Genomic DNA, 12576 nt, shown 5'->3' on the forward strand with positions numbered 1-12576 from the left:
ATTATGTCTTTTGACACGCTCAGACTCTCATCCACACCGCACTTGGTGGGCCGCTGTTTAAGATACCCACCGACGTTTGCGAACTCTGGCGGTCTGCCCAGGCCCAAACGGTTCCCCGTGGACCAGATGCAGAGTTTCCGCGACCAGGAGGCTGCTGTTTTCCAGGACCTCTTGTTTGTTTTGATCGGGCTTGAAGGATTTTATATACGGTATGCGGACTCATTCAGCATCGACGACAGCCCGCTGCAGCGTCTAATTGGTCCGGATTTCTCAATCAACAAGCACCTCGACTCGGGACTCAAGGATATTGCCAAAAGGATCAGCCGTCTGGGGAAGTACTACGTGAGTCTGGTGTCGTTTGTGGAGCAGTACGACGATCTGGAGTACGGCACCGTTGTCCAGGCTCTATGTTATGAAATCAGAGAGGTTCTGCGTGTGTATGAGTCGATCTTGGTCCAGATTGAGCACGAGTTTCACCACAACGCAAATTATTCTGTCACGCTGCTGGAGCAAGATCTGACCGTCAATACGACGCTCCAGTTAACCCATTTGTATGAGCTGGTGATACAGATTGTGCAGGAGAACGAGAACCGCAAAGACTCGTCCAACATGAACAAGATGCGGTTTGAGAGCATGCTGAAATCTCTCAAGGACGATCATTACACGGGAACTTTGGACGGAGTCACGTCGGACCCCACTAACAGCAAGGTTGTCAAGGGCGGTTTGGTTTTGAGCTTCATTCAGTCGGGAATCGACAAACACAAGGGAGACGCCGCGTCTTACCAGTTCATGATGGACCTATTCAACAAGGTATCTGTTGGCTACGTATTTATGCTCAATTGGTGGCTTGAAACAGGCACCATCGAAGACCCTTATGAAGAGTTCTTGATTCACCAAAACCTCGAAGGATCTCGTGTAAGCGAGGATTACTGGGCGGACAAGTTTACGATTCGAAGCGAGGGACTGCTGAGGCAGTTCTATCCTCCTAATGTGCAGAAAAAGGTCATCCTTACCGGCAAGTATCTGAACGTGCTAAAAGAGTGCGGCGTCGATGTCGACAATTTGGGCTCCATCGAGCATATCAGGACTCTACAGGACAACGATCTATTTATTCGGCTAGATGAAGCTTACACCAGAGCTAACAAGCTGATCATTGACTTACTGTTCAATGGATACCACATTCGGGAATTTTTGGAAAGCCTGAACAAGTACTTTCTACTCACGAATAACAGCAGCTTCAATGATTTCATCACCGACAGTCTTTCCGAATTGCGCAAGTCAAAAGAACACGCTTCTATCAACACGCTCACCAAATTGTATCTTTCTAGCTATCATAAAGACGACATGATAGACGATCATCCGAGCGCCAAGAGCCGACGCCTGATCTTTAATCTCGCGACCCTGTCGCTCACTAAATATACGCTGCTGGACGAGCTGGTGATGATCTTGAGCGCTAAGACCACCAACTCCGAGAAAGTTTTTGCTTCATCCGACTTGAACTCGCTCAAAAATCTTCTCAACTCCACGCTCGAAGCCAATGAAAACAACGCTAAGACGAGCGTCCTGACAAATACCAAAATTGATCAATACGCCGTGTTCAGCTTCTGTCTCGACCTCGAAGTGCCCTTCCCGCTGAACTTGATCATCACCAAGTCGCAAATGGTCGAGTACCAGTTCATCTTTCGTAATCTCTCTTACCTCAAATTTGTGGAAAAGTGTTTAGAGATATCGTGGCGGGAAATCACGCACCAACGGTTCTGGAAGTGGCAGTTCCGCGACGAGAGGTTGCGCCGGTGGATCAAGAGGGCCAGAGTGGTCCATGCCAAAATGCGGACGTTTGTGAACCTGTGTTTATTCTACTTGAACTACGACGTCATGCACGCTAATTGGAAGAAAGTTGAATCCGTTCTGGAGAGCTTGAAGACCGACTCGAGTGTCGAGCTTGAAACGGTGTTTTCCTCCATCAAGTCGTTTTTGAGCACCATTTTGTCCGAGTCGATGTTGACCAAAATCAGGCTGGCACAGATTGTGAACCAGCTTTTCGCAATCATTGTTCTGTATCATAATTTTGTGATGGCCCTGAGAAAAACACTGATTTTGATGGACGAAGATCTTTTCACCGAAAATCAATCAAAGCTGTCACCAGGAACCACCTTTGTTCCCGAAAAGAATAACACCCGAATGAGACGTTTGATAGCAGGGCTCAAAAATTACGAAGAGAAATACTACTCCAAAATGAGCGACATGATGGATGCACTGAAGTACTACGGTGAAATAGATTCTCCGTCGTTATTACGTCTATATGAGGAGCTGGCACTGTCTTTCAACATGGAGGTTTACTAAGGATCCACTTTTCCAGAACACTCGGCCATCATTTCCAGCACTGTCTCGATGTTTTCCTTGCGCATTGCACAACATGGAACAATCTTCCAATGGCGTTGCTCCACAAACTCTTTGAGCTTCAAAAAGTGGCTTTCGGCTCCGTCCAGATCCGCTTTTGTAGCCACGATCAGCACGTTTTTGTTTTCCATTCGTTGAGGTCCCATTTCCTGAAGCAAGACCTCCAAGTCTTCCACAGGATTTGCGCTGCCTAAAGATATCACGAACACCAAACCACCCGATCTCTCCACGTGTCGCAAAAACGTCAGACCCATGCCCCTATTCTCACTGGCACCCTTGACCACCCCAGGAATATCAGCCACTGTGAAAGGCGGCTGATCAATTCGCAGCTGTATCGTTCCGATTGTAGGTTGCAGCGTGGTGAACTCCCAGTGGCCCACGCGTGGCCGAGCGTTGGAAATGGCGCGCAATAGGGTGGACTTGCCCGCGTTTGGCAATCCAACCAGTCCAAGATCCGCCAATAGCTTGAGCTCAAAGATGAAATTCTGCTCCAAGCCTGAGCGGCCAATTTTTGCAAACCGCGGATTGCGGACGTTGGACGTCAAAAAATGCATGTTTCCCATTCCTCCCCGACCGCCTTTTAGAATGAGGACCGGCTCTTTGGTGGGTTCTGCGAAATCAATGCCTTGAATAGGAAACACGTCCTCCATGAGCTCGTGGCGTCTTTGGTCTTCATCGTAAAGTTTGACACGCTCATTGAGGTCCACGAAAAAGTCGCGCTCCATGTGGTATTGTTCGTCTTTCTCCTTGAACATCCATCCCTTGCCCGGCTCATAGCTGTCTCTGAAAAACTGGATATTTCTCGGCACTCTATCGCGTCTGGAACCAGCGCTTGCCTTCACATGGAAAACCTGGTTGCTGTCTGAATCTCTCAGTGAGCGAATCTCCTTGGGATCGGCACACCACATCATGGTTGTCCCAACAGGAACCTGTATATACACGTTTTCGCCTCGTTTCCCGTCCAGTTGACCACTTTGACCGCTTCCACCGTTTCCTGCGACATATTTGGCCTTGACGCTATGCAATGAACTCAATCCCTCGACTGCGGAAACATATATGCTGCCACCGTCTCCACCATCGCCTCCGTCAGGCGGCCCCACGGCAATGCCTGTGTCTCTGAAAAAGGAAACCGCACCGTTTCCACCTTTGCCCGATCTCACCTTGACGACCTTCAAATCTGAAAAGGATTGCGAAGAGTCGGCTTTGGGACGTTTGTTGGACGGCAGTCTCGAAAACGGCGACGATGCCACGAAATACTCGGATGCGGGCACAGAAAGCGTAAAGAACGAGGTTCCTGGCTGGCTATGCGGAATTGCTCTTTTCACCACCTTGACGTGTTTGCCCCCGGGGAGTCTCAATTCAAAGTACTCTGGGTTCGAATCTGACTCGAGCTCTGAAGCTTCTCGTATCTCGTAAGTTGATTTGGGCAGTTCTGTATGGCTTAAAGATTTTGGTGTTATTGGAGACCTGGCCAGTTTCTTGAGCCAGGCAGCATTTTCTTCCAGTGTAGGCGCGTTGTCGGGCACTTTGATAGCTCGCAATCGCAGAGATCGGGAAAAATATCGAATCTGTCTGGCGAACATGAAAGATAAATATTTTCTCTACTTGATTTTTAGTATTATTTTTTTTGATTACAGTATTTTTCACAAATAAATGCTAATTGAATTAGTTCTACTCCTTTCTATTTCCTAAGATACTCCTCATAGCCAACAGACCCCAGCCGTTCAGCCTTTACCAGCACCTCATCTTCCATCTCGCTCATGTATTTGGCCATCTTGTTGAAATACACTGGGTCGAACGAGCCAAGGATACGCACAGCCAGGAGCGCAGCGTTGGTGGCATTGTTGATGGCCACAGTCGCCACAGGCACTCCTCTTGGCATCTGGACTATTGAATACAGCGAGTCGACTCCGTCAAGAGTCGATCCCTTGACAGGAACACCAATGACTGGCAGTGGAGTCATGGCAGCAACCATTCCTGGCAGATGGGCAGCTCCACCGGCGCCAGCGATGATGCACCGAATTCCCCTCTCTGGGGCTTCGGCAGCATACTTGACCATTCGCTGAGGCGTTCTGTGGGCGGACACAATGGTAACCTCGAAAGGAACGCCAAAAGACTTCAAAATATTGCAACCAAGGGACATCACAGGCAGATCCGAGTCCGAGCCCATTATCACGCCGACTAGCGGCTTGATGCTGGTTCCTGCAACCGGTTTGTTGCTTTCTGGTTCTTCCAACGTTTTAGTTTTGCCCTCGATGTACTCTAGTCGACGGATGCAGTCATCCATTGACTGCGAGACAATGTTGATGTGGCCCAGTTTACGACCCGCTCTGTTGGACTTTCCGTACAGATAGACAGACGCGTGCGGAGTTTCAAGCGCTCTCTGGCACTTTTGCAACCACTCTTCAGGATCAGGGCTGCCCAGCACGTTTAGCATGATAGCATGGGTAGATGGCGTGGAGAGAGAAGTAAAGTTCTTTGGCAGCGGCAGACTGCAAACGGCACGGATATGTGCCTCAAACTGGCTTGTCACACACGCATCGATGGTGTAGTGTCCAGAGTTGTGTGGTCTGGGAGCAATCTCGTTGATCAACAGCTCGTCATTTGGTAGCAGGAACATTTCGACACCAAAAATGCCGGCTCCCGTGAACACAGACACAGCCTTTTCCGCCAAGAGTTGCGCGCGCTTCTGTATGGTGTCATTGACACGGGCAGGCGCAAACACCGTGTGACAGATATTGTTTTTGTGAATCGTCTCTACGGTAGGATAGGCATGGACGTCTCCGCCAAGGCCCCTCACCACCATCACTGCCAACTCCTTGGTGAAAGGAGCCCATTTCTCAGCATACAGCGGTCTGTCCCTCAAAGCTTCCAATGCCTCTGGGATCTTGGAAACGTCTTCAACAACAAAGTTACCCCTGCCGTCATAGGCCATCGTTCTGGACTTCAGCATGTACGGATATCCATACTTTTGTCCCACAGATTGCAAGGCCTCGGCAGTGCCCTCAACGGCAGTGGACTCGGCAACGGCGATCTGGTTCTTGATCAGATGCTCTTTCTGCAAGTACTTGTCTTTGATAAGAGCAATGGTCTCAGGAGACGGATAGATCTTGACGGACGTTTGGTCCTGCACTTTCTTCAGGGCCTCAACGTCAACATGCTCAATCTCGACGGTCAGCACGTCACACTTCTCGGCGAGCTTACGAATCGCCGCCTCATCGTTGAAGGAGCCGTCGATGTGTTCTGCACTGGAATTGATCTGCTTGGCCGGCGAATCCGCGCCGTTCTCAAGAATAACTGTCTTGATGTTGAGCCGGCTTGCTGCCTCAACCATCATGCGGCCGAGCTGGCCGCCGCCCAATATACCAACGACCTTCGAGTCCATGTAAATTAAACTAAATTGAATTATTTTATTTTTTTGACTTGGATATTATTATCTATGAAAAAGTGCCGATTACGTAACACAGGGGCTGGGAGCACTAACGCACCACCATTTCGCCGTCCTCAAAGTAGTACTTGTAGTTGGTGAGCAGTTCCGAGCAGATCTCCTTTGCGCCGTCAAAAGGAGTGAGATTGGGAGCCATCAACACGCTCAGCGCGCCAATACTCATCTTGTTGAGATCCTTGTGTTTGAGCACCTGCTGGAAGTATCTGAACAGCACGTATAGGACGTCGAAGTTCAAGATTGGCAGTTTTTGCAATGTTTCCTTCACCTTTGGCACGGACGCCTCGTGGTCGGCCGCCAGCGTGAGCGACATGAGTTCCTTGGCTTCTTCCTCAGGGATCACCGTCACTTTCAGCGTTCGCAGATATCTCTTGAAGAGAGTTGCAATAGAGTGCACGTCAGGAGGCGACGGCAGCGTTGAGAAGTCGCAGTCGTTTTTCTCGTTGAAGATCTCCTGGATTTTGTTGACTTCCGACATCATTCCGTTCAGACGGAAAATACCCTCGCTGTACACGGCATTTTTTTCCTCGAGGTATGACAGCGAACGGTAGACGACAGAAGGAACGGATTTGCCGTATATTTTGAAGTCTGGAGCTCTGTTGAAGGACTCTTGCAACGTTGAGCCAAAGTACTTGGAAACCGGCTCGAATTTCTGGAACGAGGTGTCGCCCGGCGGCAGCAGCGGTGTCTGAACGGCTCCGAGCGACACCAGCGTTCCGGAGTAGGGCATGGCCTTGAACTCGAGCACGTCGGAGGAGGCGTTAGCGGCCGGGATTGTGGACTCGCGCGAGCGTTTGAGGTTGAACCATTTATTTTCAGACACAGCCGGCGATGGTAGCACGGGCTCGTGCTGTGTTGGCGTGGACGCCACGGAGACAGGGTAGTCGACGGCTGTTGTGTTGGACGGCGACGACGCGACGGAAAGCTGGTCGCCCTCGTACGACTGGTACTCGGCAATGGCGCGGCACCAGTCCTCTGCGTCTGGCACGGACTCGCAGTAGAGCACGTGATGCTTCACGGAACGCAGCGACTTGCGTTTTTTGCGCGAGATGGTGATGATCTGGTGTTCGCGCGACACCAGCACGTCGTTCACGTGCAGCGTGTCTGCAGATTTGGTAGCAAAGTCGGTGATGCTCAGATAGTGCTCGATGGAGTCGAGACTGAGGATGGCGAGACGGAAAACCTTTTTCAAGTTTTTGGAGCCGACTTCCACGACGGTGGCCTCGCGTTTCGACATGTCGTGTGCCTCGTCGGGCGTGAAAAAGTCCCGGAAAAGTTTCCACACGTTGGACCCGCGCTGGGTGCGCATCACGCGGCACAGCTCCGAGACGTACATCTTGACGATGGATTTCTGTGTGTCCCAGACCAGAGGGTCGATCTTGAGGAACGCCGACTTGTCGGGCAGCATCGGCAGATGTGTGAGGCCGAAGTAGCGCAGATCGTGGTCCAGAGTCAGGAGTTTGGAGTATGGCTGGCGAACCAGGTACAACGGGACCAGCTCGCCCGGTCTTTCGTTCGAGTTCACCATGAACGACACCATGAAGTCCTCTCGTTTTTCCAGAACGGCCTGCGGGTCAACACAAGACTCCACGGTGATCACGGTGGAGTCGAACGAGGAAGAAATATAATCGTACTGAGAAGAGTCGGACGGCTGCTGCTGGTGAGAGAAAGTCGGGTTCGGCGCTCTTTTCGGCGAGGGAGTCTTCAAAATGGACTGGCGATCCGGCGACAGGTTGAGCGACCGCAGCGGCGAAACCGTGGATATGGAGGCAAAATCTTTCAACGGCGAGAAATCTTTCATCGGAGAGAACTGGTTTCTAGCAGGCGATAGCACGCTCGCCAACGCGTCTCTTTCCGGCGTCTGCGCGACCTGCTGCGGCGCAATTGGCTCTGGCTTGGTTCCTGGCCTCAGTTCGGGCCTTGTTTCGTGCTTCAACTGGGGCTTTTCTGCCATTGGCACCGTTTTCGCTTTAGGTTCCACCTTGTGCCCCACTTCCTCGTCCTTTTCTTCTCTCTTTGGAGTTCCCAGCAGCTCGTACGCAGGCCGTTTTAGCGAATTGTTGCTGCTGCCGCTGTTGCTGAACACAAACTCGTCCACAACGGGCGTGTGCGTCTCTGACACCACCGGCTTCTGTCTTCTGGGAGAGCCCTTGCGCGGAGAAGAGCCCAGCGTCATGTCCTTCAGAAGCTCCTCGGCGGCCGCGCTGCGCGCAGGCGAGTCGCGCATCGCGACGCGGCGCTCGCTGCGCTCGGGAACGTCGATGTCGGCGTCGTCCAGCGGGTTTATCACCTTGTCCAGGACCTCCTGCTGCTTAACAGGCGAGTCCCAGGGGTTGATTGCGCTCTCGCGCTTGTCGACACGTTCCCGTGTCAAGGTTTCCAAATGGATAATACGAGCCTTCTGCGAGGCCACCAGTCGTCGTAACTCCAACAGCTCGTCGTTCAGTGTTTCTTTATCGCCCTGCAATTGGTCAATCTGGCTGCGAAGACGGCCATTTTCCTCCTGGAGCGTCTTGTAAAACCCTCCGTCGCGAGAATCCGAGTCCAAGCTCTCCTGGCTCTCGAGCTTGGCCCCACCGGAAGCTATTTGTTCCAGAGAATCCATCACAGAAGAAAGAGATTTGGAGCTCGCAGGACTCGCCAAATTCTCAGCCATGTAATATGTGCTATGGTGAAATCACAAGGGCTGTTTTGGCGCAGAATAATTACCACACACAATACACTTCCAGTAAATATTAGGATCCTATTTGGTAAATTAGCTGAATTACAGTTTCACCTGCGGAAATTGGAAAAAAAAAAAGCTTACGCGTCACACGTCGGTCCGCCGCCGTACTAATAATATTAATAGATATTCAAATCAATCCTCAGCTTTTTTGATGAAATCAGGCAAAGCGTTCGCCTTATCGTTGCTCTCCAAAGACACATACTCCTCCCAAAGCTTGACCAGCTGCTTCTTCTCGTTGTTCTCGACCTCCAGCCGTCTCTTGAAACTCTCCACCTCGCCGCGTAGCTGCTCGTTCTCCTTGTTCAGCTTCTTGAGCTTGTTCATCCATTTCATCTCGTAGCCCTTCTTCAAAATCGCAACCTTCTGCTCATGTTTGGCAGAATACTGCAAATATAGGTCCTGGGCCAGCTTCTCCAGCTGCTGTTCGAGGTTCTTGTCGTGCTCCTGGATCTTGGTGTTGGCCTCCGCAAGCTGGCTCTCTAGCGTGGTCACTTTCTGTTTCATTGTCGAGGCCTCCGTCTTGGCTTCCACTAGCTTCTCGTTCTTAGCTTCCAGATTGGCGTTTAGATCGTTGATCTGCGCCTCTGTGCTGCCTCGCAGCGCAGTCAGCTCTTCCCGCAGCTTTTCCAGCAGCTCCTCGGTGTTCTGGTCCGCGCGGCTGCTCAATTGCTGGCTCAACTCCTCATTCTCGGCCTTAAGACGTTTGATCTCGTCGCGACGGTGTCCCATGACCTCTTTCAAACTAGTGTTCTCATCAACAAGTGAAGTCTCCCTCTCCTGCAGACACTCGATCTCCGAGCGCACAGCACTCAGCTCGTTCTCCAGTGCAATGATTTTATCCACGCCAGACCTCAACTCGTCCTGGTATGCGTTGAGTTTCTCGGTAGCTTGGCTCAAGTCAAGTTCAAGACCCTCGATCTTGACCGCTTGCTCGTCAAGCTTGTCACGCAACTCGCTCGCATCCTTTGTCTTTGAATCAAGCTCCTTGGCAAGATCTTCAGTCTTTTTCAGGGCAGACTCGGAATTGCTCGACACGTCCTTTAGTTGGTTTTCTAGCGACTCTTTCTCTTTGGTCAGTTGCTCAATCTCGTTCAATCTCAGCTCCAGAGTAGACGACAGCTCTATCTTTTCGTTGGACAACACGGCTTTCTCCTCCTTCAGGCTGGTCACTGATGTCTCTAAATCCGAAATGCGCGCAGTCTTGTCTGCTAGCTCAGACTCAAAGTTTTTCGCCGTTCCCATCAGTTGACTGTAGATTGTTTTCAGCTTTTCGAGTTTGGACTCGTAGAACCTGACTCGAGACTCCAATTGGCTGATTTTGGCATTGGAAGACTGGATCGACTGCTTGTATGATTGAAGCTCCGCAGTAAGCTCCGCCTTCTCGTTCAACAGATGTTTCTTTTCCCCGGACTCGGATTCCAGTTGCGCAGATACAGATGCTAATGCACTTTCTGTAGAAACAAGCTTCTCTGATTGGGCTGCCACCTCCCCTCTCAATGCGTCAATACTGCTCTGCATGGAAGACTTGATCTGTTCTAGTTGAGAGTTCGTAAACACCGGTCTTTCCTCTGCTTCGTCGCCACCAACAAGCTCAAAGTCCTCGATCTCGTCTTCCTGATCAATCATGGCGCTGAAGACGTCCAGGGCAGAGATTTTCTGTGAAAGCTTGACGGGCGACATTCTCTCGTCCTGCTCGCCCTCAGAGTCCGAGATGTCTGCGTGGTGGTCCAGCGACGAGTCTGCCGCAATCGCCGAAATGTCGTTGATCTGTGTACCCCTGTGCCTGAGTCCCTTGATCACCTCTGTTTCGCCGTCTATCTTGTCCTCCAGCAGCTGTCCGTGGCTCACGTTGGCGAGGGGGCTGTTCTGCGGGTCGAGCACAGGGTTCTCAGTCGAGGCGTTGTGCAAGTCGATATCCGAATCGTTCATCAGCCGACTATGGTGTTCTCTGTGGGGGGTCACGCGCTTCTGGGAGCCCGGTCTCAGCGGAGTCTGGAATGACTCGTCTCCCAAATGCACCTTTTTCGCGTCCGAGACAAGTAGTGGAGTGTCCATGTGTCTTTTGTAGCCCATTCTATTTTGGTGAGACCCCACCGGCGAGGACTGCACCTCGACCGCGTCCGACTCCACGTCCAGCATCTCAATCTTATCGATGTCGGTGGCGCTACTGTCGTCGTTTTCCTTCTCTGCCGTGCTCAGGGCCTTCGTCAGATCGTGTTTTCCCAGCGCAATTGGAACTAGTTTACTGTTGAGGGGCTTTTTGATACAGGTCAAAGGCACCCTGGCAGGGGAAACTGCGAGGGACTGCGTTTTCTGGGGCGACAGCGAGCGCCGTCTGAAGCTGGGCTTTCTGATTTCGTGCTTGTACGTGAGACCGTGTTCAATCCGCTTGAGCGCGGTCTTGGCCCCGCTGGGGCTGTTTTCGCTGAGCTTTGCCATATCAAAGTATAAACAAAAAAACGCGTACAAAAAATTACTTAAACGGTGGCACACACTTAAAAAAAAACCTTACCCGGCCACTAGATTTAAACATTACAAATATTTCTTGCCTTTAAGGATTTCAATTGTACACCACCATGTCCAACAAGGAATGTGTAAGTATAAGCCTGTTTTCGATTCTAACATCAGTCTGAGCTGTACGAGCGTATCATTGAAGATGTGATTGCCGAATCTCGACAGGACTTCGAGGACGGGGGCATCGACGAGCAAACATTGTTGGACCTCAAACGGATATGGAGAGACAAATTGTCGAAAACAGGGGTTGCGTCTTTCAGCTGGGACCTGAAGAGACAACAGTACGACGAGAGCAGTAATATGCTGGGACTGGGCGACGACCAGATCAGCTCCCAGACGTACCAGGAGCAGTTCAATCCTACGGGCAGCGACGCAAATTCGGGTCTACACATTCAGGGACTACACCTGCCGCAGTCGGATCTTGCGCTGCCGACGAACTCGATGAAGCAGGAGGACGATCTCGGGGGAATGAACATCGCGCTTCCTGGCGGAGGCAGAATAGGACAGTCGGACGGAACGGTGACGTTTACTGTTGAGGGAAAGCAGGCGGAGGAGCTTGCCAGGAGGCTCCGTCGGACACAGACGGACGGACAGACAGATCTGGGCGAGGACGGCAACGAGCTGGGATCCGATTTGGGCGTGGACTCGGACGAAATCAACTCGGACCTGGACGACCCCGACGACGACGAGATCAATTCGGCAGACGATAACGAGGACCAGGAGTATAACATCATGCTATGTTTGTACGATAGGGTGCAGCGCGTGAAGAACAAGTGGAAGTGCAACCTGAAGGACGGGATCGCCAACATCGACGGACGCGACTACGCCTTCCAAAAGGCGACGGGAGAAAGCGAGTGGTAGCCAAATGTATTCGGCCGTGATTGTATATTATGATAGATGGATGACGTGAAAAAATAGCGAAAATGAAAAAACTATTTTAATTTATTCATGTTACAACCTCGAATCCGGTATTTCAGCGCTCTGAGAGTGCTGCGCAGCAAGAGTCCGCGTGTGCCGCAGGCGGGAAATCAAGTGGAGCAGCCTGCCGACGCCAAAGAAAGCCCTCTCTCGCCTGCAGAGCTTGAGGCAATCAACAACATACAGTCCTCGCTGTACCGGCCCAGCGACCCGTTTCTCGAACCGTCCAAGGCCGACCTGATCCAGCAGAAAATCGATGCCATCTCACAGAAACTAGAGCGACAGAAACAGCTTGAGCAGGCCAAGTACCAGAAGCTCGTGGAGGAGCAGGAGCAGGCCCTGCGTCCGACGCTGAGCGACTACAAACGGCCCATCACCTCGTTTCTGCTTCTGGGGTCCGGCGTGTATCTGTTGCTCCAGTACGCATGGACGTATCTGGAGGGAGAAGAGCACATCATCGCCATGGAGCAGAAGACCCGAGAATACGAAAAAGAGATCCAGACGCTGCTGGATCAACAGGTTCCAAAGAAGAAATGGTTTTGGAACTAGAACGCCTCTGTATTTACGCATTAAT

The 12576-nt window shown here is 51.4% G+C and overlaps 7 protein-coding genes across 7 annotated transcripts; 3 read left to right on the plus strand and 4 right to left on the minus strand.

Moving 5' to 3' along the window:
* Positions 1-3: 3 nt before the first annotated feature.
* Positions 4-2343, plus strand: KL928_004641 (uncharacterized protein; the record flags this gene model as incomplete). The annotated part of the gene is made up of 1 exon (XM_043205362.1): positions 4-2343. The coding sequence occupies one exon, from the start codon at positions 4-6 to the stop codon at positions 2341-2343; it is 2340 nt and encodes a 779-aa protein (XP_043058133.1).
* Positions 2344-2644: 301 nt separating this feature from the next.
* On the minus strand, positions 2645-3983 carry KL928_004642 (uncharacterized protein; the record flags this gene model as incomplete). The annotated part of the gene is made up of 2 exons (XM_043205363.1): positions 2645-2888; positions 3040-3983. The coding sequence occupies 2 exons, from the start codon at positions 3981-3983 to the stop codon at positions 2645-2647; spliced, it is 1188 nt and encodes a 395-aa protein (XP_043058134.1).
* Positions 3984-4081: 98 nt separating this feature from the next.
* On the minus strand, positions 4082-5785 carry KL928_004643 (uncharacterized protein; the record flags this gene model as incomplete). The annotated part of the gene is made up of 1 exon (XM_043205364.1): positions 4082-5785. One exon carries the CDS (start codon positions 5783-5785, stop codon positions 4082-4084), a length of 1704 nt encoding a protein of 567 aa, XP_043058135.1.
* Positions 5786-5879: 94 nt separating this feature from the next.
* KL928_004644 (uncharacterized protein) lies at positions 5880-8501 on the minus strand (the record flags this gene model as incomplete). Its single annotated transcript, XM_043205365.1, has 1 exon — positions 5880-8501. One exon carries the CDS (start codon positions 8499-8501, stop codon positions 5880-5882), a length of 2622 nt encoding a protein of 873 aa, XP_043058136.1.
* Positions 8502-8702: 201 nt separating this feature from the next.
* On the minus strand, positions 8703-11009 carry KL928_004645 (uncharacterized protein; the record flags this gene model as incomplete). Its single annotated transcript, XM_043205366.1, has 1 exon — positions 8703-11009. The coding sequence occupies one exon, from the start codon at positions 11007-11009 to the stop codon at positions 8703-8705; it is 2307 nt and encodes a 768-aa protein (XP_043058137.1).
* A 137-nt stretch (positions 11010-11146) lies between these two features.
* On the plus strand, positions 11147-11945 carry KL928_004646 (uncharacterized protein; the record flags this gene model as incomplete). The annotated part of the gene is made up of 2 exons (XM_043205367.1): positions 11147-11162; positions 11227-11945. 2 exons carry the CDS (start codon positions 11147-11149, stop codon positions 11943-11945), a joined length of 735 nt encoding a protein of 244 aa, XP_043058138.1.
* Positions 11946-12032: 87 nt separating this feature from the next.
* On the plus strand, positions 12033-12551 carry KL928_004647 (uncharacterized protein; the record flags this gene model as incomplete). The annotated part of the gene is made up of 1 exon (XM_043205368.1): positions 12033-12551. One exon carries the CDS (start codon positions 12033-12035, stop codon positions 12549-12551), a length of 519 nt encoding a protein of 172 aa, XP_043058139.1.
* Between the last annotated feature and the right edge of the window lie 25 nt (positions 12552-12576).

This window comes from Ogataea angusta, assembly GCF_019207475.1.
Source record: "Ogataea angusta isolate 61-244 chromosome Unknown 61-244_NODE_10_length_428612_cov_89.696788, whole genome shotgun sequence".
Taxonomy (NCBI): Eukaryota; Fungi; Ascomycota; class Pichiomycetes; order Pichiales; family Pichiaceae; genus Ogataea; species Ogataea angusta.